Consider the following 26076-nt stretch of genomic DNA (forward strand, 5'->3'; position numbering starts at 1 on the left):
CTGATGCACAGAAAAGTGTTGGACAACCATATGCCCTCCTTTGCATGTGATATCCAAATATAATAACAATAATCACTCTAAATAGTGCACACTGTAGAAATTAGATTCAGCTACAAATGTCTATAAATAAAAGTTAGAGATGTAAAAAATTTAATCTATTTCATGTCTAACTTTTCCTCACTTATGATGAAAGGTCACGGACTGAAACATTAACTCTGTTTCCCTCTCCACAGATGCTGCCTAATCTGTTGAGTTTTTCCAGCATTTTCTGTCTATAAGTTGTCGTCTTGCTTATAATATAGGGTCATCCTAGGTCTTTTTTTTCATGTCTTCATTAGTCAGGTATCCTGTAACTAAAGAAGTGTAGCCTTGGTGAGGATCCAATGTGACTGACACAACTATCGTAACCTTTCTACAGCAGAATGACATAATGCCATTTGAGTGGTTATTTCTCTGCTGAATGTATGTAGTTTTAAGAATTAACATACTTTTTTTTCCTTTCTGTTTCCAGATCCCATTAAAACTGCACAGGGTTCTCTGTCACTGAAGGCGTACAGACTGACTCCAAAATTAATGGAAGTTTGTAAGGAGAAAGATTTCACTCCTGAAGGGTAAGTTTGTCCACAGGGAAAAGTTAAAGAAAAACCTATTACCCATAATTTAGCGCTGATTCGAAACCAATTTAACTAGCTATTCTGGAAACACCCTTTTGGACAGTATATAGGGTTCATTTAGAAATTGCAGCCAGAATTGCTCAGTAATATAATGCAATTTGTTTGTATTGACTGTTTTAAGATTAGTTTTATGAACCATGAAAACATATCCTAGTGTACTGAAAAGCCCATGATCTCTGGATTCATCTGCTTTCTTCATTTACAGTCTGTGTTGCTTGTACTTTTTCTTCTGCAGGCCAAAGCATTCTTACGTAACATCAGAATTAAACATCAAACAACTCGAGTACAAGTTCTCTATTTTCCACATATGTGCCAAACTTAAAATTGCTTTGATAACTTTATTACCTGATTATTCAATGTACTTATCAGTATTTTGGAAATAATTAAACAATTTATGTCAACTACTGCTGTCACCCCTCCTCAAACACCACAGTAGACCAGATTAAATTATTAATAGTAAATCATTCTTATCTAATTTCACTCTGGCCTGCAAATTGTTGAAAGGCTTATTCATTCCATCTTAGCTTTGAGACATGGAAAAAAACATTGGTATCACAAAACTTTGTTTTTTTGCCTTAAGTTGCTCACAATTTAAATAATATGTTTTAATTTGTATATCTTTCAGCAGAATATATAATTCTACCATTCTGCAATAAACGTTGTGATTAAAAAAAAAGATTGTAAATAATTAATAAAAAGAAAATTAAGTGGTTGAAGCTTCCTGCTACTACACCAGGTCTAATGCATCTCAACTTGTCAGGCTAAACGCACTACATTTGTGCAGTGCCATTCTTTTAGTTATAAGCAGCTTCTTGCACAGTTAATGGTTCAATGACTGTTAGGTCTGTCAGTGGAGCAGATCTAAAGAGAATTGCTGTATCCACTGGATTTGTAATGTGCTATTGTATAAGATTTGAGATATATTAATATATGCATTAAAATTACATTTTGCTTAGCACACATTTGCAAATAAAATTAATTGTGAACAATCGCTAATCCTAATAATTTATGATCTTTTACAAAAATATTCCTGCTGCAGCATTTGATATTTCAATCAAAAGCAGTTTATGTTAATATATCAGCTTTAATCAACCAGTATGGCATTGGTGCACTTATAAACCTCTTAATCTTAGCACAACAGAAGAATTCACAAATTAAATTTATCTACATATTATTAACAAAACTTTTATGGCTAATCCTGATCAAATTGAAAGATGTGTACACAATTGCATCACAAGAGTGTCTCACAGATGCAAGAACATTATTTAATCCAGCTAACCTTTTTGACTACATAATTCAGTCCTGAAACCCCCTAATTTGCTGTTTGAGTAAGTATTTGTCTAATCTCATCAAGCATGAGTGTGGAACTGTTGCAAGAATTTCTCAATATTTAACAAAATTGCAAGCTGTGAAGCCTTGGGAAGAAATGCAACTGAAATAGGTTCTGTTTCGCCAGTACATTGGTTACGTGAGGTACAAATAGTTGTCTGCTAGTACTTAATTTACAAAACAAAATTGTAAATAGTTTCTCTATGCTTGGCAGGTCCAAATAATTAATAAATATTAATGTATTGCAGCATTTGTAGTTTTAAAGTCATCAGCTCTTGTATTGCGATCGGATCATAATTATGGACTATCTTAAAGCTTTGAATTAGATTTTGTGTGGTTTTTAAACTGGGTGGGGTTTTTTTTGCTTCAGAAATTAGGGACTAATACTCAGGATGCAAAACTTTTGGGGATATATAGATTTCCTTCTGTATTGCACAGAAATGTTCAGCAAGGTGGCCATATGTACATTGAATTACACAACAGAGAAACAGACCATTAAGATCAGTAGGTGTTCTGCAACTGCTTATGTTTAACATGAGCCCCCTCCAACCTTACTTCACCTCACCCTATCAAGACAATCTCTATTCTTTTCTCCCTCATGTGCTTGTCTTGCATCTGCTTAAATGCATCTATGCTAATTGTCTTAACTGTTCCATGTGGCAGTGAGTTTCATATTCTTATCAGTAAAGAAGTTTCTGCTGAATTCCTTATTGGATTAATTAATGAATATGTTGTATTTATGGCCCCAAGTTTTGGACCACAAATGGGAACAACATCTCTACACCTATTCTATTGAACCCCTTCATAATTTTAAAGAATGTTATCAGGTCACCTTTCAGGCTCATCTTTTCTAGAGAAAGGACCCTTAGTCTTAGTTGTACACTCTCAGTTCTGGTATCACCCTTCTAAATCTTTTTTTGCACTTTCTCCAGTCTTTTTTTAATATGAAGACGAGGACTGTGCACCATACTCTGTGGTCTAATCAGACTTCTCTATAAGTTTAATCATGGTCTTTCTGATTTGAATTTTAGTAAATTGTACAAAATCTTTTTGAGTTTAATTTATGTTCATCAGGGGTGTTAAATGAAGACCAGACACCAGTTGTACAATGGTAGCAACATCTGGATATAGCCAATAGAATCATTATACACAATAAAATTCACTAGGTAGAACTGACAAGGGAGCATTGAGAAGGTACTTTCAAACAGTTCATAATTTTGATAAAAACAAAAAGCTAAAAGCTACTGCGGATGCTGGAAATCCAAAACAAAATAAAAACAGAATTACCTGGAAAAACTCAGCAAGTCTGGCAGCATCGGCGGAGAAGAAATCAGTCAACGTTTCGAGCCCTCATGGCCCTTCAGCAGAACTGAAGCATAGTTTCAACAAGGGAGAAATATAAATTGGTTTAAGGTGGGTGGGGGGGAAGAGACACATTGAGGGTGTGGTGTGAGCAGATAATCAAAAGATGTCAGAGACAAAAGGGTCAAAGAAAGACCACCACCTTCAACACCTCTTTGACCCTTTTATCTCTGACATCTTTTGATTATCTGCTCACACCACACCCTCAATGTGTCTCTTCCCCCCCACCCAACTTAAACCCATAATTTTGATAGCTGGGGAGAACAAAACATCTCAACAAGAAAGAGGAAGACTATGGAGGGAATTAAGCAGGTATAGTTAATTTGCTGGGATCCAACAAGGCCTCCTAAAATTGCCAAAATCAAACAAAATGGCAAAACTGCCTTCAGTGAAATGTGTGGGAAATAAAAATAAAGTGGGCAGCCTGTATACCCAATCAAGTGGTTACTTAAACAGCCAACTGTGTAACTTGAGCACCTCAATATAGCGCACTGACTGGGGAAAAAGCTTTAAATCAGAATTTCTATAGCATGACAGCCTGGTCACTGAGATGAAGAAGGGGGAGGCTGAGACAAGGTGACAGGAAGAGGAAATGAAACCTGAAGGTGCAATCAGGAAACAGGCAGGACACAGGATTAGTGCTTAGTATGGGCCACAGCTTCATGGGAAAGAGAGCAAGCAGGACAGTCAGCATAGGAAGGGACTGTTATTAAGTGTAGAAGAATCCATAACCAGGCAGGTATATTCACTGGTGTGATTTGCATTCCAAAACAGTCTGCTCCACTACCCCCACCCCCATTCCCAGAGTGAAAAATGTCAGGGAACAAGTGTGAATAGTTTTGGGAGGGTTTGATTGACAAAACTCTCATGATATGCAACATGAAACTACAATGCAAAGAGACTGAAGAAGGGATTTTGTTCAAGATTGGGAGCTTGGAAGAAACCTGAAAAGCAAGGCATCGAGATTTTAATAAACTCAAGAATACAGTTTGTTATATATATTTATAGAAACATAGAAAATAGGAGAAGGAGTAGCCCATTCGGCCCCTCGAGCCTGCTCCGCCATTCATTATGATCATGGCTGATCATCCAACTCAATAGCCTGCTCCCACTTTCTCCCCATATCCTTTGATCCCTTTCACCCCAAGAACTATATCTAACTCCCCCTTGAAAACATACAATGTTTTGGCCTCCACTACTTTCTGTGGTAGCGAATTCCACAGGCTCACCACTCTCTGGGTGAAGAAATATCGCCTCATCTCAGTCGTAAATGTATCCTCAGACTGTGACCCCTGGTTCTGGACTCCCCCACCATCGGGAACATCCTTCCTGCGTCTACCCTGTCTAGTCCTGTTAGAGTTTTATAGGTTTCTATGAGATCCCCCTCATTCTTCTGAACTCCAGCAAATACAATCCTAACCGACTCAATCTCTCCTCATACGTCAGTCCCGCCATCCCAGGAATCAGTTTGGTAAACCTTCGCTGCACTCCCTCTATAGCTAGAACATCCTTCCTCAGATAAGGAGACCAAAACTGCACACACTATTCCAGGTGTGGTCTCACCAAGGCCCTGTATAATTACAGCAAGATATCCCTGTTCCTGTACTCGAATCCTCTCACTATGAAGGCCAACATACCGTTTGCCACCTTTACCGTTCGCTGCACTTGCATGCTTACCTTCAGCGACTTGTGAACGAGACCTGGGTGTCCTCGTAGCACATTCCCCCCTCTCAATTTATAGCCATTCAGATAATCTGCCTTCCTGTTTTTGTTACCAAAGTGGATAACCTCACATTTCTCCACATTGTACTGCATCTACCATGCATTTGCCCACTCACTCAGCTTGTCCAAATCATGCTGAAGCATCTCTGCATCCTCCTCACAGCTCGCCCTCCCACCCAGCTTTGTGTCACCTGCAAATTTGGAGATATTACATTTAGATCTCTCTAAATCATTAATATATACTGTGAAAAGCTGGGGTCCCAGCACCGATCCCTGCGGGTACCCCACAAGCCATTGCCTGCGATTCGGAAAAAAGACCCGTTTATTCCTACTCTTTGTTTCCTGTCTGCCAACCAGTTTTCTATCCATCTCAATGCACTACCCACAATCCCATGCGCTTTAATTTTACACGCTAATCTCTAATGTGGGACTTTGTAGAAAGCTTCTGAAAGTCCAACTAAACCACATCCACTGGCTCCCTCATCAACTTTACTAATTATGTTCTCGAAAAATTCCAGTTGATTTGTCACGCATGATTTTCCTTTCATAAATCCATGCTGACTCTGTCCGAATCTGCCACTGCTTTCCAAGTGCTCAGCTATTAAATCTTTTACAATGGACTCTAGAATTTTCCCCACTACCGACATCAGGCTGACTGGTCTATAATTCCCTGTTTTCTCTCCACCTCCCTTTTTAAATAGTGGGGTTACATTAGCTACCCTCCAATCTGTAGGAACTGTTCCAGAGTCTATAGAATCTCGGAAGATGACCACCAATGCATCCACTATTTCTAGGGCCACTTCCTTAAGTACTCTGGGATGTAGATTATCAGGCCCTGGGGATTTATCAGCCTTCAATCCCATCAATTTCCCCAACACCACTTCTCTACTAATACTGATTTCTTTCAGTTCCTCCCTCTCACTAAACCCTGTGTTCCCCATCATTTCTGGTATGATATTTGTGTCCTCCTTTGTGAAAACAGAACCAAAGTATGTATTTAGTTGGTCAGCCATTTCTTTGTCCCCCATTATAAATTCTCCTGTTTCTAACTGTAAGGGATCTACATTTGTCTTCACCAATCTATTTCTCTTCACATACCTATGGAAACTTTTACATACCCCTCCAGGACACCCTGGTCCACTCCTCCATCACCTCCAACACCTCAACCCCCTCCCACAGCACCTTCCCATGCAATCGCAGAAGGTGCAACACTTGCCCCTTTACTTACCCCCTCCTCACTGTCCAAGGGCCAAAACACTCCTTTCAAGCGAAGCAGCGCTTCACTTGCACTTCGTTCGATTTGGTCTACTGCATTCGCTGCTCCCAATGCGGTCTCCTCTACATTGAAGAGACCAAACGCAGACTGGGTGACCGCTTTGCGGAACGCCTTCGGTCTGTCCGCAAGCATGACCCAGACTTTACTGTCACTTGCCATTTCAACACACCACCCTGCTCTCATGCCCACATGTCCGTACTTGGCCTGCTGCAATGTTCCAGTGAAGCTCAACGCAAACTGCAGGAACAGCACCTCATCTTCCGATTAGGCATTTTACAGCCTTCTGGACTTAACATTGTGTTTAGCAACTTCAGACCATGAACTCTCTCCTCCATCTTCACCCCCTTTTGATCCCCCTTTTCCAAATATTTATTTTTACATTTATATATATATATATATATATATATATATATATATATATATTTATTTATTTATTTATATATATATATTTTTTTTTTCCCCCCCACCTATTTCTATTATTATATTTTAAATTTATTTCCATTTATTGTTTTATCTCCCACCTTTTAGCCCATTTTGACCTTTTTTCCCTCACTGTCCCCTCCCCCCACCCCGCCCCCACCAGGGCCATCTGTCACTTCTTACCCTGTTTTCTACTCTTATTGTCACCGTTAGCACCTCCTTTAGCCATTATCACCACCATCAACACCCCTTCGACCTTTTGTTTATGACATCTTTCACAACCTCTCCTTTGCCACCACCTATCGCTGGCCTTCTATCCAGCTTCACCTGTCCCACCCCCCTTAACCAGTATATATTTCACCACATTTTTGTTCTCTTTAGTTCTGAAGAAGAGTCATATGGACTCGAACCATTAACTCTGTCTTTCTCTCCACTGATGCTATCAGACCTGCTGAGTTTTCCCAGCAATTTTTGTTTTTGTTTCCGGTTTCCAGCATCGGTAGTACTTTGCTTTTATCTTGTTATATATTGGATCAGATTAGCAGAGGAAGATTCGACAGTTAAATGCATAGGAATTGTGATGTAGCCCGGGGTGGGGGGGGTGGTTTCAAACCTGCGAGGAAGTGCGCAACTTTTGGGAAAGGAGGTGTAAACAGGGGACAGACTCCACTTGGACAAAACTGGTAACCTGACACTACTGCATGTGAGTTTAAGCTAACAAACTTGGTTGGAAAGTGAAAGACTTGACTCTGACTTAAAAATAAACACAGTAAAGGGACAAAACTGTATAAATAAAAAAGGGTTACCTTAAGCTAGATGGAGAAGGAAGATGTTGAAGGAAACAGTAACGGATAATAATAATTGTTTCAGAGTTGCATGTTTCTTTGTGTGAGAATGGTTCCGACAGGGCCATTCAGCTCCTGACCTCATTACAGTCTTGGTCCAAACATGGACAAAACTCGAGGTGAAGTGAGAGCAGCTGCCATTGACATCAAGGCAGCGTTTGACCGAGTGCAGCATTGAGGAGCCCTAACAACTGGAGTCAATGCGAATCTGGGGGCAAACTCTCCACTAGTTGGGGTCATACCTAACACAAAGGAAGATGGTTGTGGCTGTTGGAGGTCAATCATTTCAATCCCAGGACATCACTTCAGGAGTTCCTCAGGGTAGTCCTGTGTCCAACCATCTTCAGCTGCTTCACCAATGTCCTTTCCTCCATCATAAGGTGGGGATATTCACTACAATGTTCAGTACCATTCACGATTCCTCAGATAGGGAAGCAGTTTGTGCCATATTCAGCAAGACCCGGACAACATTCAAGCTTGGGTGATAAGTGTCAAGTAACATTCGCACCACACAAAACCACCTCCAACAAGAGAGAATCTAACCATCTGCCCTTGACAATCAATGACATTATCATCACCGACTCCCCTCTGTCAACGTCTTGGGGGTTACCATAGTTTAGAAACTGAACTGGACCAGCTGCAATATCTACTGTGGCTACAAGAGCAGGTTGGAGGCTGGAAATTCTGCGACGAGTAACTCATCTCCTGACTCCACAAAGCCTGCCCACCATCTACAAGACACAAGTTAGGAGTGCAATGGAATATTCTGCACTTGTCTAGATGAGTGCAGGCCCAAAAGCTCTGAAGAAGCTCGACACCATCCAGGACAAAGCAACCCACTTGACTGGCACCCGATCCACCGCTTTAAACATTCATCCCCTTCACTACCGATGCACAGTGGCAGCTGTGTGTACTATCCCCAAGATGCACTGCAGCAACTCACCAAGGCTCCTTTGACAGCACTTTCCAAACTCTCAACCTCTACACCTAGTAGGGCAAGGGCAGAATATGCATGGGAACACCACCTGCAGGTTTCCCTTCAAGCCATGCAACAAAATGTCTTGAAACTATATTGCCATTCCTTCACTTGTCGCTGAGTCAAAATCCTGGAACTCCCTCCGAATTGTGCTGTGGGTACTTGGACTGCAGCAATTCAAGACTCACCACCACCTTCTTGAGGACAATTGGGGATGGTTAATTGCTGAGAATGAGCGTAGGACCATGTCCTTAGTTAATATGTCACACATCCAACAGGATGGAAACATACCTAGTGCCATACCTAGTTCTGAACAATGTAGCGGGCCAAACAAGTATCTAAAGTTAGAGCTACACTTGGGAAGTAGTGACTATAACCTAATTAGTTTTTATTCATTCAATGGGTAAGGAAAAAGAGGATTCAAAGATTTTGACTAATTTCAGTGGAATGAAAAGAAACCTTGCCTGGTTTGGTTGGAAAGAATGGCAGATCAAACAACAGACCAGCATTGAGATATTTAAATAAGAAATTAATAAACATCAAGTTAAGCACTACAATTAAGATTATAGAAGATACATCAAAGACTGGAATTCAATGAATAAATCAAGTGGTTAGAATAACAGATTTCAAAAAGGTGTATGAAATACAAGAAGTATGTAATACAGGAAAATTGAGCAAAATAAAAAAGTATGGGTGGGAAGCAAAAAGGGTGGATTAGGAAAACTGAGAGTGTGAAAATATTGAGTCACTAGAGGGAAAGAACGAGAGGTTTTTATAAGCATATAAGCAAAAGGATTATCAAAGGTTGGAATCACTTGGAGATGAAGTAGGTTTTCTGGTAACTGAGTGACGCAGTGACAGATGGTTAATAAATGTTTTGCTTCAGTTTTTCCAGAAAGTAAAAGTGTAACCATTGGAATATCCGAAGAGGATATGCAAGAGTGACTACTGGAGATAAATTTTCAAAAGGAAACTGTAATTTCAATAAAAGAAGTTTATGGGAATAAAACTACAAAATACAACTTGGCGCTATGTTGACACGGACACCAGAATAATGAAGAAGGCTGAAGATGAGGCAGTTATCATAGTTTTCTTAAAATATTTGGAAATTGGAACTATGCCAAGAACAAGAGAATTGGGATGAAACTAGGACGGATAAAATAACTGACTGATATGGGGCTGTTCGATGTAGATTTATAAACAGCAGGTTTTCTTAGCAAATTTATTTCAATTTTTCAAAGAAATTACAAGTGTGTTGGTAAAAGGAATCCAGTGTATATAGATCTTTTTATCCCAAAAAGCATTTAATAAGGTGACATTAGAAGATTAAGGGACATAATATCAAAGAGTATGTAGCTGTTTGACTAAGAGAGGTATTGAATGCAAAAACAAGAAAAGTATGCTAAATTTGTACAAGATATTGGTTAGGGCACAGTTAAAGTATTTTATGGACTTCTGGACAAACTGTTACTGGATGGATATTATAGGAAAAGATACATCAAATATTTGCTAGAATGATACCATAAATGAGAGGTCACAACTATGGACAAAGGCTTATTAAATTACTATTTTGTGTGAACCAAGAAGGCCAAAGAGAGAGCTAATAAAAGTTTTCAAAATTATGAGAGGTTTTGTTAGGATATGCAATAAGATTATTTCTCCTGCTTGGGGAGTCGATAATGAGAACATAGACTTGGATTATACTGGATCAACAAAAAGGAAATTAAAAGGAATTTCTGTCAGAGCTGTTGATAGAATATGTTGAAAGGATCGAAGTCTTGCATCTATATTTTTAAGCAAACGTCATTTTGTCCAGGAAGCCTCTTTGGATTATGTGGTGCAATATGTGTTTTTGTCAGTGGAGGGAGCTCAGATGTTATCATAGCTCACCAGGCCCTCTCGTGTCTGAACTTCGGTAGTGTCACAGTTTGATATTGAGTAAATCTGAATGTACAGAACCAAAATGCACACAGTTCAAATTTGCAACTGAATGAAACCATCTGTTATGAATTTTGGATATTCTAAATAGCTTTCTAAATTGAGGCTGTGGCCCATCAAAACATGCAAGTATGAAATAAAATATAGCTTATTTCTACATGGTTGAAAATCTACCTTTGTTTTGTAGTACAAAAGTGACGTAGAAGGCTCTTTTTGATAAATGCATGTCTCCATGTGTGAGAGGTCAGTAATGGGAAATGGAACTGTTTATCATTTCCCAGCACAGCGGAAACTGGCTGCAAAGTAGATGTAATTTTACCATAACCATGCACAGTATCAACTATTTCATACTCTATGGATTTTTTACCCCCCATTTTTTTCTTAGTCTATCCTTTCTTCCCTTACTGAGACAATTCATACAGAGCAGCACTAGCATGGATGACAAACATTTGTCATTTTTAATAGTCTCCTATTTATATATCTCTTTTACCAGTGTAAAACATCCAAGGTACTTCATAGGCATGTTACCAAACAAAACTCGACACAATCAATTAAGATGATCCTATAGGTGATGACCAAAAGCTTGTTCAAATAAGTAGGTTTTAAGGTGTGTCATAAGGAAGTAATAAGAGGCAGGGAGGTTTAGTAAGGGGATTCCAGAGCTCAGAGCCTTGGCAACTGAAGGCATGGCCGCTAATGGTGGAATGGTTAAAATTGGTGATGCTCAAGAGGTCAGAATTGGAGCACAGATACCTCAGAAGGTTGTGAGGCTGTAGGAAATTACAGAAATGGGGAGGAGTGAGGCTATGGAAGGATTTGAAATCAAGAATGAAAATTTTAAAATGAAGGTGTTGCTTAATTAATAGCCATTGTTGGTCAGCGAGCGCCAGGGTGATTGGTGTGAGTTAGGGTACAGACAACAGAATTTTGGATGACCTAAATTTACTGAGCGTAGAATTTGGGGGACAGGCTTGGAGTGTGTTGGAATAGTCGAGACTATGTACAAAAAAGGCATGGGTGAGAGTTTGAGCAACTGTTGAACTGAGACAAAGCGGAGTTGGGCAATGTAATGGAGGTGTAGGTAGTCTCGGTGTGAATATGTGATGAGAAACTCATCTTGCAGTCAGATATGACACTAAATTGTAGAACAATCTATTTCAGGGAGAGGGATTAAATTTAGAGACAGTGGAGGGGTTGACAGAGGTGGTGAGACAGAACTCAATATCATTAGCTTGCATGTAAAAACTGCTGCTACATTTTCAAATGCTGTCGCTGAAGGTAGCATATTGACAAGAAATAGGAGGGGGCCAAGGATAGATCCTTAGGGGACACCAGAGGTAATGGAGAAGGAAGAGGAGCCAATTGGATAAGAATAGAACTAGGTCAGTGTCGTCCCACCCAGCTGTTCAGTAGTGGAGAGGGTGGAGGAGGGTGGTGCAGTCAACCATGTTAAAAGCTGCTGGCAGGTCAAGAAAGATGAGAAGGAATAGCCTGCCTTTGTCATGGTCTCGTAGGATATCATTTGTACCTTTGATGAGAGCCGTTTTTGTGCTGTGGCAGGGCCAGAAATCTGACCGGAGGGATTCAAACATGGAGTTCCGGGAAAGATGGTCACAAATTTGGGAGGTGTCAACAAGTTCAAGGACTTTGGAAAGGGGCAGTAGTTTTCAAGGATGGAGGGATTGTGGGTTGGTTTTTTGAGGAGTGGTGATAAAAACAGATTTGAAGGAGACTGGGACAGTCCCTGAGGAGAGAGAGCTTTTCCAAGTAGATGCTTTCCATGTCCTTGCATTCTGCCTTTGAGCTGTTTGACAGCAGGACCTAACCTTCTCCTGAACAAGTGTTCATAATTACATTGCATAATTTGCTAATTTGTGCTGATTTGTGGCCCGTGTTATGCACCTACTTTGAAATGGGTTTAGGATGGCCAGATATACTACTAATATCCTTGCAACTTCCAGAAAGAGTATGGAGACTCATATCCTCTCAACCTTGAGTTGAAAGACCAGTATGCTTAACCCACTGATCCCTGCATCAATGTTTGCTCTTATTTTTCTTTGTGCGTCGCATGTTTATTGCATTGTGCTGTAAATTCAAGATTCCTGGATGGTTGTGTGTGCGCACCTTAGAGACAAAATTGCTCTGTAAATAATTTTCAGTCTACTTTGTAGCTCTCAGACAATGTTTTTTAATTCTTGAGATGTGGGCATCACAGGCAAGGCCAGCATTTATTGTCCATCCCTAATTGCTCATGAGAAGGTGGTGGTGAACTGCCTTTTTGAACCGCTGTAGTCCATGTGGTGTAGGTACACTAACAGTGCTGTTAGGAAAGGAGTTCCAGGATTTTTACCCCAGCGACAGTGAAGAAATGGTGATATAGTTTCAAGTCAGGATGGGTTGTGACATACAGGTGGGTAGTGTTCCCATGTGCCTGTTGCCCTTGTTCTTCTAGGTGATAGAGGTCGGAAGCTGCTGGCGAAGATGCTTCTGTGAGTTGCTGCGGTGCTTCTTGTAGATGGTGCACACTGTGCCCCTGTGCATTCGTGGTGGAGGGAATGAATATTTAAGGCAGTGGATGGGCTGCCAACCAGTGGACTGCTGTGCTCTAGATGATGTCGAGCTTCTTAGTGTTTGTGGAGCTGCAATCACAGGCCAATGGAGAATATTCCATCACACTCCTGACTTGTGCCTTGTGGACAGGCTTTGGGGAGTGAGGAGATGAGTTACTTGCCACAAGCTGATCCAGTTAAGTTTCCAGTCGATGGTGATTCTTAGAATATCAATGGTTAGAGATTCAGTGATGGTAATGCTATAGAATGGCACATGAGGTGGTTAGATTCTCTTTAGTTGGAGATGTTCATTGTTTGGCACAAAAAGGCACTTGCCGCTTGTCAGCACAAGCCTGAATGTTATCCAGGTTTTGCTGCATGCAGCTGCTTGCTGACTGCTTCAGTATCTGAGGTGTTGCAAATGAACTGAACACTATGCAATCATCAATGAGTATTCCCATTTCTGACTTTATGATGAAGAGAAAGTGAAGATGGTTGGGCCGATGACATTCTCCTCAGGAATTCCTGGAGCTGAGATGATTGGCATTCAATATTCACCTTCCTTTATGCTAGATATGACTCACACCTGTAGAGAGCTTTCTCCCGATTCCCATTGACTTCAATTTTGCTAGGACTCCTTGATGCCGCACTCATTCAAATGCTGCCTTAATGTCAAGATTAGTCGCTCTCACCTCAGCCCTGGAATTCAACTTTTCATGTCCATGTTTGGGCTAAGGCTGTAATGAGGTCTGAATATGAATGGCACTGTTGGAATCAAAACTGAGCATCCATAAGCAGTTTATTGGTGAGCAATTGCCATTTGATAACACTGTCAGCGATTCTTCCCATTACTTCTGATGATAGTGAGTAGACTGGGGCAGTAATTGGCCAGATTGGATTTATCCTGCTTTTTGTGGACAGAACATAACCTGGGTGATTTTCCATTTGTCATGTAGATGTCTGTATTGCAACTGTATTGGAACATCTTATCACATTCTTTAATCATTTTAAATTGTGTTGGCTAGTGATTTCATACTGGCAATTTTTTTTTAGCCACGCATTTAATCTCAAAGGCACTGAATATTTGCTGAGATAGGATCCCATGAATGTCTGACACACCTCAGTGCCTTGTCAAAGTATCAATTCTTCATTCAGTGGTATTTCTCTAACAGGAGTCACTGAATAATGGCCAACAGTGGGAAAATCTGGATATTCCTATCCATTCCCTAATCCACCCCAGTTGTAACATTCCTACCCCTATCATGTCGAAGTTCAGATCAAACGTGGAGCATTCTTGGTTTGCAACGCTCAATTACTCATTCGACAAAGTTGCTGAGCATCTGAACAGTGGAGAAACGTTCTAAGTTGATATACCAGTAACATAAAATATTTAGATTGTTGAAATGTTGTAAATATGAAACCTTGAAATGCCTTGAATAAAGAAAGATACAAAGAGCGATTCAGAGCTGTCATTAAAATAAGTGATGCCAATTACAACCCCATATAAACAAATGCAACTGTGGTTATTTTAAGAGTGAAATGAGTCCAAATATGTAACTTCAACGCCAAAATGCGTCCATCTCCAAATGAGTGATGATAGATGTTTGAGCACTGATCAACCTTATAAACAAATTCAAATAAATGCCCCCATAATTCTCAAGAATTTTCATCTTGTCTTTATCAACTAGAATAAAGAAGGCACTCATTACTTCTGAGAATATGTTTGAAGAAGTGCCCATTATTATCAAGAATTCTCACCTCGTCAATGTGCTGTTGTGGGAACTAGAAGAAAAATCAAATGTGGCTGAAAAACAGGAACTCCTCAATCTGGCTAGTGGGTAAGTTTGTTTTCTTTAATCCAGTTGCTTTTTAGGAGCTTGTCTCTTTGTAACATAAATCTGCCTTGTACAAGTTGACATCTTATTCTCATTTGTGACAATGTTGGTAGATAAGTTACTCATTATTGAAGCTTGTTTGGCTGATACTACTGAAGGTGAAAACACGTTCGTCAGTGTTGCTATATTGTTTGACCAGTTACCACCATGGTAGTTTTTGCAGCACCAGCTGTTTGCTTAGACAAGGGGTTTTGCAATGAACATTTTCCTCTTTTCCTTTCCTGTTTGCAACAGTATGAGCCTCAGGCAATGGTTCTACTCAATTACCTAACCCGAGGGGTTGACCCTGAGTTGATTGGGTACATCACAGCCCCAAGTGCAATTGTGATCTTGCTCAATGTCCATATCCAAGGTCTCGAAGGGGTGTTTGCAAATGGTTCAGAAGTGAGAGCCTGAGTGATTTTTCCTTTCCCCAACATAGTGTAGTGCCTGTACTGCCGTCTGGCAGAGCATAAAGTAAGAATTAAACCTTGAGCGTGTGTTCAACTCTGTTCAGGATTTTTCCAAACATCTTTTCCCTCAATTGTTTTGGCACCTATCTCCACACCCATGCATTTCTTGGTCAACCTTGAATTCATGAACAGCATTACCACTTGTGCTAATATATGATGTATCCATCCCATTGTGTTTGTACGTTTCACCTGAAACCAACGTTCTTTTAGATTCTTTTTGTACTGACAGCAGAATTTGTGGGTTTCGTTAGCTGTTTATCAGTGGAACAGATTATGCTGTTTGCACAGCACTAAATAATACTTGCTGGAATTGTTTTGCGCAACTTCCATATTTTCTGAAACAGAAATCTCATGGCAGTGAGATCACACGAAGGTGCTCTCTTCATTCCACTGGACATGGCTGCAAGCAGCTACTGAAACTTCTATCAATCAGGATACTCAAGAGTTTTTGGATATGCAACCAAAGTGGAAATATAATGAAAAGTTTGGGAGAAGAGCAAGGAAATGAGACTAGAGTAAATAGCTCCCATGTAGAGCTAGCATGAACACATAATTTGGGCACTCCAGGTTTATAATTGTCAATCAGATTTAGAGACTAAATAAATGTTTTAGTGCTAGGATTTCAAAACACTGAAATCTGCTGTTTCTCTTTTTTTCATAAGATAAGAAACAAAAACGTCCCACCTCTGCTATGACAGGAGGGAGTGTTGGTGTCTGGGAGTGCAGAAGTGCTATGATTGCCTTCAACCAAACTTGCACTTAGCATTCAGTAAATTAGCTGTGTAGGAAGTGCGGGTGAAAAATCTGATGTGGCTCAGTTGCAAAGGGATTACAAAATGAAGATTGTTGGATTAGAAAACACGATTTAGATTGCAGACTCATAGGATGGATAATTTCAGATTCAGGTGCATCAATCTCAGTCCCAGGACTCAGTTTGAATATGGAGCAGTCTGTACCTAGTATTGACTCATTTCCTGTTGAACCATTGCTGGTCCTACTGCCATGGAAACCTACCCTTTCAATAGAATGATTTTGCACAGGCAAAATGCAGTTTAAACAACTGCGTGTGTGACTTTTTGATGCCACCTTTACTAAAGTTTATGCTGCCAATGCTTTATGTTTTAAAAATTGCCAGTGCAGTTTTAATATTTCAAAGCAACTTTGGCTTATGAGTTCTGAATGTGTCAAGGTGAACCACCTCTGGATAGATCCCTTTATCAATTAAAGGATTAACGTGTAACTCTCAGGAATGTAATTATGCAATGAAAGTCAAGACCTTCTAAACTTAAAATTTTGGGTTTAGTAGCCAATTTAAGACCCTAGGTAGTTGTCTGAAATACTTCAAGATAATTGCACTTCCACACTGAAGATAACTAAATATTTGAAATCCATATAGATTTTTATTGTGCAAAGAATTTTTTGTACACCATGCATTTATTTGTTTTTTATTATAATAATGAATGCCTCGCAATACTGTCATAATCTGGACAGAAATACAAATTAGCAGTTGCTGTATAAACGGCATTTTGCATGTTATTCATGTTAATCCTTCACTCTGATTCCGTGTCAAACCTTTGGTGCCTTTTCTTAAGTGTGTATGTGTAAGAGAGAGTGGTGAGTGTCAATGACAGCTTGATTGCAGGGGTTATTGCATTTCAGACTCTCATCCATAAGTTGTCCTCACCTGATATCCGCATAACACTTAGCGCAGAGATCAATGGACAGCAATCAGGCATGGAACCCTGGTTTTCTTAGCTTGGGGCAGGGGGAGAATTTTAGAAACAGAGAATTGTTCAAACCTGGAACTCTCCCTTTCTGAATTGCTCAATTACTCTCTAACCAGCTGAGCTATGGGGAACCTGAAGAGCATAGGAAAGCACAAGCCTGGGATTCACCAATTTAGTCCATCATGCTAGCCGAGAGTTCAAAGCTTCATACATAATTCACTATTTATGTCTCTCCAATTTGATTTGCTGTCTTGCCTTTCTAATTGCTCATGTTATCAACCTCAGTCAGTTGAGCATTACACCCTATCTGTTCTCTAATGAAACTAATCTGATCATTTGCTATTCCTCATCGTTATTTCTGAGGCTTTGGTAAACAGCTTCTCGGTATTCCACTTTACAGTATCCTTAAGGATCTTAAAAACCTCAACAACATTCCCTCTGTCTTCTCCAATATCAACAAACTCAGTTCATACAGTTTCCCTAGCATCTGTGTCCGTCTTCCGGTTCAGATAGGCAGCCTTTTTCTGCACCTTTTCCAAAGCTATGATGGCCTTTGTAAAATTGCAAACCAGAACTGCACACAGTAGTTCAAATTAGGCCATCATCATAGGCTTGGTATCATATCCCATGCACATTTTGTTCCATAATTCAATACAACCCCTGCCCCTATTTGCCTTTTATTTAAACTGTTGCAAGCAGTTTCAATGATATGTCTGTCAATAATCCTTTTCCTGGGCTGTATCTGTAGACTAACACTGCTTAGTTTATAGGCCCAATATTTAATCTGCTTCTCTATTGCCATGATTTTTCATTTGTTGACTTTGAAGTTCAGTTGCCATTTCTATAGTCTTATTTTCCCAATCTTCTTTAGATGCCTCCGCACCTGATCAGTGTGCACTTAATTGTTTACAACTCCTTGAACCTTGGCATCACTGGCAATTGTTATCAATCTTCCCTCAATACCCATTTTCAGATCATTGATAATATGAGTAGCAAAGGACCCAGCATAATTGAGCATTGACGTTAATATGCAATGGATATTTAAATTAAATGGAATGAGTTAATCAGTGAACTCAGTGACACAATTCAATTTTATGAAGTGTTGTACATGTGTCTCATTCAGTGTATAACTACCCGTCTTCGTCCCAACAGAACATACCTGAGTAGTATGCCAATTTTACTTTGGAACATCTACCTATATAGACAAATGACTGAAAAGGATGAATACAAGTTAAGCACCTGACCTAGTTGCAGTTTTGCATTGAATTCTAGGTGAATTGAGATGTACAGTACTGTTAAATGGAGTAGTTTAAATTGGATGTTATCCAAATTAAATCTGATTTTGGATATTAGATTTTTCTCTTAGCACCTAACTAAATCACCATTGTCCTCTCACTGTCGCTGGAGTACTTGGTGCAGCCTTCTGATTCCTTGGCCTATATTCCTCATGTTAATTTGGGTTTTCACTTTGCCATGCCAGCTGTTGCAGTTTTTGTGTTTGGGGAGAATAACCTAGCCTTCTGGCAACATGTATTCCTTTAAACCATAATAGTAATTTTTCCCAGCTAAGCTATTTTTGAATTATTTAATAAAGCTAGCTCATCTCGTTATCTCCAGTGGGGCTTTCTAAATCATTGACCTATTTATTACACCCTGGGTAGATTTACTATTTGTTGCTGTCAGCATTCTTATTTTGTGCCCAATAAAATATCCTGAAGTTTAACTTCTGTCATTTAAGCCAATGCACACAGTTTGAGATTCTAAATTTTTTTTGGCATGTTGGAAGTGTGTCAGTTAGTTTTAATCTTTTTCAAATATGGTCAGTGAGAAATTACACAATGTCTACAAAAATTTTGGTGAAGACTTAGTTCTGGTGATGGTCACAAATTAGAAGGTTTGGGGAAGAGTGACAACAAGAGAGAGAGAGAGACCTTATGATTACAGTCTTTTTTCCTAGCCATAGAATGAAGCTTGTGAGTTAGATATTGATAATGTGGCTGGCAGTTCTATACAAAATTTGAAGAATGAATTTTATACAAAGAGCATTTTTGCCTCTGGTTCATTTTTGACCATGATTATATTGAGATTTTGTAAATGTGCATAGATTATTTAATTGGGGCCTCTATTTTTATTGGAAAATTCATTCTTTTGGAATTACATGCAGAGTTCACGGATGTTTTAAATTGCCAGCAGAAAAGACATTGGTGTAGTTCATCTTTTATTTATCCTCCCAAGCTTTGGTTATTTTCCACTGTCCATAAAGACACCACTAAAGAGGATTGCTCAGTCATAGATTCTGCTGCGCATAGACACCTCTGGCCCAATAGAGGTGTCCAGTGATGACCTTGCATCTATTGCCTGTGTGCAGATTATTGACTTGGGACTTCTGTCCCTGTCGCCAATTCTCCATTACCACAGGACTTGGCAAATGGACCTGGTAGAAACCTGCATGTGACTTTTTTTAACGTGACGAACTTGGAGTGCTGTCATTGTTCACATGATCTCGATGAGTTGGTAGTCAGATTGTGATGCGTTGAGCCACAAAGACCAGGACCACCTTGCCACTGCAGCCTTGTTCTGCCTTCGCAGCCAGTGAAACACATTGTCTTCCTTCTCCTTTTCTGCTGTTGAGAAGTTTATGCTCACATCAAGACTCCATGCAATCATCTTATGGATTCGGGAGGAAAAATAACTTCAAGAATGGGACAATTGTAATTATCTTCAAGAAGGGAAACAAATCATGCTGTGGAAACTATCGAGGTATTTCCCTTTTGTCCATAGCAGGGAAAATCCTGACATGCATTTTCCTGGACCACCTGCTTCCTGTGCCTGAGGTAATCCTCCCAGAGACACAGTTTGGCTTTAGGCATTCCAGAGGAACCTCCAATGTGGTCTTTGTTGCCAGACAAATCCAAGAAAAATGTCAAGGATAATATCAGGAGCTCTTCATTGCGTTTATCAAAACATTTGATTCAGTAAATCGTGAGGCTGTGTGGGTTATGCTCCAAAGATTTGGATAACCAAGAAAGTTCGTCACAAATGCTGCATGATGATATGACTGCAACTGTCTTGAGTAGGATATCTGAAACAGGCACCTTCAAAATCTGGACAGGGATTAAGCAAGGCTGTGTGATAGCCACCATACATTTTCCTATCTACTTAACAGTGCCTATTCACCTCACCAAAGATCAACTGCTGTCTGGTGTGAGTATTAAATAATATCCAGGTGGAAAACTCTTTGACCTCAGTTACCTCTGGCAAAGCTAAACAGACCACCATAGACATACATGACCTACAGTTTGTGAATGAATGCAGTGTCGTTGCTCACTTAGCACCAGATTTGCAAGCCTCTCTTACTTTCGATCTCAATACTGCATATAAGAAACTTGGCCTTTCCTTGAATGTTGCTAAAACAAAACTCTCAACAACCTACACCTGGTCGGCCAAAAACTTCACCTTCCATATATGTTGAAGGAGAGACTCTGGAATGTGTTGAGATTTTCCATACCTTGGCAGCCATCTCTCCCAAAAGGCTACAATTAACAAGGCGATCCAACACCAGATCAGCTGCGCCAGCTCAGTGTTCTACAAATTATGGCTGCAAGTGTTTGACAACAAAGACTTCCGCAAGTCAACAGAAGTCCTGGTGTACAGAGCAGTTGTCATCACCCCACTCCTGTACTGCAGTGAGACCTGGACTGTATATCAGCAACTCATAAGAGAGCTAGAGAAATTCTATCAGCACTGCCTCCGCCGTATCCGCCGAATTCAATGGGAGGACTGTCAATCAAACTCTAGTATCATTCTCGAAACCAGATTCACAAGCAGTGAAGCAAAACTCCTGCAAAATCAATTTCGATGAACTGAGCACGGTATCTGGATGGCGAATAAGCGTCTACCCACTGGCCCCCCTGTGTTGATTTCTCAACTTCATATGGCCAAAATACCAGAGGAGGGCAAAGAAAATGTTTCAAATTCACTCTGAAGCTCTCCTTGAAGTGCGACAACATTGATATTAATGACTAGGAAGCTTGTTACCAATTATTCAAAATGGTGACAACTTATCCATCAAACTGCATCATGCTTTGAGTCAACTTCTTAATGATGAGGCAGACCAGCAACAGAGGAAAAAAAGAAACAGAAGCAAATTCTTCACCCCAGATTCTACTACTTTGTTCAACGTCCTGCCCCATGTGCCCAAAGGTCGATGAGTTGAGAATCTACTTGTTCAGTCACATGAAGACCCATGGCAGAATCTTGCGACCAAGCCGACATCATCTAACAGCCAATGATGACGAAAGACACTCCTTTCCACAGTGGTCAGGAAGGAAACCTGTGCCAAGATTTTTCCAATTTTACTTAACAGTTGGTCAGTGTGAGAGTAGCCCCCTCTCTTGGGGGAAGGTATCTTGCCTCCATTCAGTACTGCTTATCATCATCTTCAGATCAGTGAAGGTGAGATTGGAAAATTGTTACAAGAGCTTTTGCAAAAACAGAATTCTAAAACATATATCAATGATTTGTGTGCCTGTGACATTTAATTTTTATTTGGAGGTTCCATTCTCTTCAGGTTGTCTTTGTGTACGGAAATCCCTGAATTTGGAACAACAGCACAAAGCTCAGAGACTGAGTCTTACCAAAACCTGTTAGACCATGTTGTAAACTGAGGTGAACCGTGATGGATGAATTAATGTGTAGCAGATAAGTTCCTGAAAAGGAAAGGAAAAGTTAATGTAGTCCAGCGGTTATAATGAAAAGCTGTGATCATTGTACTAATAGTTAGTTTAATGGCGTTGTGTCCTTAAGTAGCTTGTTACGAATGCAAGACTTTATAAAGCGGTTATGTTTCAAACTGCCTATCTTATTTTGTGGTAAAACGGAATGTCCTGGAACAGAGTATGATGTGAAATCGTGCTAAAATCTGCCCAGAGATAGGCCCATGTGATTTGGTTGTCATGAGGACATTGCTCAGACTGAAACTCCTGGAAACTCAAGTGCTAGTTTTCACACCTTGACCTTAGCTGGTCTTGTGACTCGCAGTCTCAGACATACAGCGCAACCTAGAAAGGAAAACTGAAACAGCGGCTGCTTTGCCAGGCACAGACTGCGTTTTGCCTTAACCATCAAGCAGAGTGCTGGTGAGAACGGATTCCCTGTTTGAAGAGATGGAACTTTTGGAAGTTTAAAGGCCGAGGAGTTGCCAGAGGGTGTTTTGATGCTGGAAAGTGGTTTGATTATACTCAGGAGATTGAGTGAAGGGACTTTTATAAGTACACAGGAAGGCTTGCTCCGGTGTAGCATGAAGAAGAGAACCCGTTGAATAGCCAGGAGGAATTTGGGACTTTAACTATAAGGCTACGTATCTGCTGCGAGTGTGGTGTAACATATAAAGGTGGCGTAGGGTTTCTGGCTATGTTAATTAGTTATTGGGGAGAGTACCTTTTCTGTGGTTTAGTGTATTAGTTGCCTACTAAGTAATGTTTAGCCCATGTTGATTTCAGTTTGCTTGTTACAGTATTCGTCTTAAAGCATGAAACCTTGTGTGACTCTTTCCATCAGTTGCTGGGAAATTCATATCTCTTTAAAAATTACTGCTTTCTATGGGGATTGTAACAAGCTACGTTTCATATTCCTCTGCCATCTTTGTTTTATTGTGCAATGTTTTACATAGGTCACTCATGAAAAACATGCTTGTTTCAAAATTAAATTTTAAAAATCAGATTGGTAGGAGCTTTAGCTTACAAGGACTCTGCTTATATTTGAACAAATAGCTTTGAAATCTAAAAAGTTAAAATTCAATTTAGAAAGAGCATTGCCCAATTTGTGAATATATTTTACTTCAGAACAGATATTCAAAGAAATATGCCATTTTAATGCTCTTAAAATTCTACTAAAGGTAATGCTCAATATACTTAGTATACTTTATCTTCACATATGTTTGCTTGTTTTGCTGATGGCATGTACATAGATGATAGGCACTGCATTGGCACAAACACATCCTGTTAGAATCAACTGTTTCTCAGTTTCTGTATAACATTCACGTATGATTAGTGTTGTACCTGAATTTTAGCTGTTCGGTCTGGAAATTCCATTTATGTGGTCTAATTTGTAAAACAAATGGAGCCATCAATCTTTTTAAATTAGGCACAGCATTTTCCTAGGTAAAATCATACCCTTCCTGCCGATTTAAATTGTCCCTAGATCTTGTTTGACCATTTGTGAGCCCATAGCTACTGACAATCTTGTCCTTTGATTTGCCTTGCTTTTATTAAACCAGCTTTCCCTTAAAATTATTAGCAGAGAACACATAATCTAAGAAGGGCTAGGAATATGACACTTTACTGGTAAGGTGGCAGTTTTCTGTGCTGCTATCAATCAGACTTTTCTTCATAATGTCAGTATGTTTCCACTCTCATTCGCAGGGTTAGCATGACCAGTTACACACACCTTAATATTGAGCCATTTAAATTTTCACGAATAATATCCTGTGTTACTTTTTTTAATGGAATTTTGTATCAGTACTACTTTGTCATGGAGTGTAAGGACATGGGAAATTGCAGCTGTTAACCTAAGACATACGTTCCCACCTCAGCAGACTAATCATTGAGCAAACAATAAGCTTGACTTTCCCTAAAACGGAGAGGGGTGGTGAAAGGGATGCATGGTTGGATTCAGTTATAGAGGAGGATTATTGAAGCTCTTTGGAGAAAGTTGCCAGCTGTACCATTGATCAAAAAATGAGAGTGAGCCATAAGAGGGGGGAATAAAGCACTTTTCTTTGAAGAGAAATGTCTCCTTTCAGATTATTTAAACTTTTTTCTTGCACCTGAAGAACTCTAGTGAAACTTCATTTAAAGGGAGCATTACTATCCAGTGAAGTGGTGAATCTGGGATCGCTGAGATTTCCCCCAGATGCTGAGTTGCAACTGTGGTAGTATTGTGAAGTGAAGGCCAAGCTCTTCCTTTGATGTGAAGGAAGGGAAGTTATGCTCTAGCCGATCTTGAACACTTAGCAACTGATTTGAAAATTATGTTGGGGGGAGGCCAGTGAGCAGATCTTCCAACCTGTCGGACCTGGTTGGTGTGCAGAGGAGCATAAAATGAATAGCAGGTTCCCTTACCAAAATACCCATGTATATCAGTGAGTGTTCTATGGAAAGTAAAAATGTTTATACATTTTCAGCTGTTTCCTATGCACTGCCCTCCCCACCCTATTTGAATCTGTTGGATATGTTAAGCCCTTGCCTAACAATGTAATTGCATTCCTGAAAAGTGCAACTTTAAACAAAACAATATTAAGTGAATAAGATTTTCCCACCACAAACAAGTAAAAACTGTAGGTGCGTTCTGTAGGACCTTTTTGACAGACAAAAAACATTCAAGCTTTATACCCTGTAAGTTGAAATACTTTACATTGCTAAATTCATATGTTCTTAAATGAAATAACTTATATTTTTATATTTTATTTTATGCTAGCTCTTTCAGCTCACCACCTGTCCTGATCCCTGACCCTCCGGGGTGCTACCAATTGAACCTCCTGCTTGCCACACATCCTGCCCCCGATCCTCCTGGTCGCTGCCGACCTTCCCTTTCAGTGACCCTCCTTTCGCCAATCCTGGCCTCTGCTGGTCCGCCTTCTCACCAGACTTCCCGCTCCACATCTTTCCCACTCACTGTTTCCTTCTCTGCACCCTCACTGTGAGCATTGGCTCAGGAGACGAGTGGCGCAAGACAAGAAGAGTAGCTTCAAAGTGAGAGCAACGTCAAGGTGCAGCATTACAGAGACAAGCCACAAGCTGGAGAGGCGCCAAGAGAGAGTGTCAGTAGTGACTGGAACGGTCAGCAAACACGAGGGTTGGGAACAAGCGTGGGGGTCGTTGGTGAGAGGAAGGGTCAACAGCAGGAGAGGCTGCTCCAAAATGACCCCCCCACCATTGGTTTATGCGACCCTGCGTCAGACCTGGTGCGAAACAATGTTAAAATGAAGCTCCCAACACTAAAGGGTAATACCGTTAGCTGCCAAAGTGGAATGACTTAAAACGGGGCAACTTAAAACAGGGACGTGCTGAAATTCAACACCCATTACATGGGAATGCCATGAAAGAGCTTCAAAATGCATATTGCAGTTGAGCAAAATAGCATTTGGTTTAGGCATAAGCACTAGTCAAGCTGCTGTAAGAACTTCCCTGCTCTTCTTTGAATGGCATTAATGGGATCTTTTACGTTTCCTGATAGGGTAGATGTAAAAGTATGTTTAATGTCTCACCAAAAGATGGCATGTCCGACAGTGCAGAACTCCCTAAATATGGCACTGAAGCGTAGCCTAGATTTTGTGCTTAGGTCTGTGGAGTGATACTTGAACCCATAGCCTGTTGACTCACAGGTGAAAGTGCTTTCACCGAGCCAAGGCTAGCACCTTGTGGTAGAGGCAATTGGGAAGCATTTGAGATGACATTTTGATTTGAGGGAAATTTAAGTATTGGAGCTGTAACAAACTTGCCACCTGTAACTTTTTCACAAGGTGAATTCTTAATTGATTATGGGGATGCACCAAAAATAAGCTGCATATTTTCCCACAAGGAAGAAGAACTTGAGTTATTAACCATTCTCTGTTTGCAGAATCACAGGATTACATGTTACTTTAAAAACTATAGTAATTGATCTATGGATATCCAACGACATAGCTTTTCTTGTTTTTTAAATTAAGAGAAACACCAATTACATTTCTTAATTTTAAACCTCAACTTTTTTAAAATATAAATATGCGTCATGCTTTCATTCAGTATTGTAAAATCTATTAAAATAAAAGCAAAATACTGCGGATGCTGGAGGTCTGAAATAGAAACAGGCAGTGCTGGAAAAACTCAGCAGGTCTGGTAGCATCTGTGGAGACAGAAACAGAGTTAATGTT

At 40.0% G+C, this 26076-nt stretch overlaps 1 protein-coding gene across 1 annotated transcript in view; it reads left to right on the plus strand.

Annotated features, from left to right (window-relative positions):
- eif3hb (eukaryotic translation initiation factor 3, subunit H, b) overlaps positions 1 to 26076 on the plus strand; it is a 165827-nt gene that overhangs the window by 118387 nt on the left and 21364 nt on the right. Inside the window, exons 4-5 of the mRNA XM_078540198.1 lie at positions 512 to 611; positions 14780 to 14929. Of these exons, the coding sequence (XP_078396324.1) occupies positions 512 to 611; positions 14780 to 14929 (250 nt within the window). The remainder of the gene's footprint in view (positions 1 to 511; positions 612 to 14779; positions 14930 to 26076) is intronic.

The sequence above is a fragment of the Cetorhinus maximus genome, chromosome 4, assembly GCF_964194155.1.
Source record: "Cetorhinus maximus chromosome 4, sCetMax3.hap1.1, whole genome shotgun sequence".
Lineage (NCBI taxonomy): Eukaryota > Metazoa > Chordata > Chondrichthyes > Lamniformes > Cetorhinidae > Cetorhinus > Cetorhinus maximus.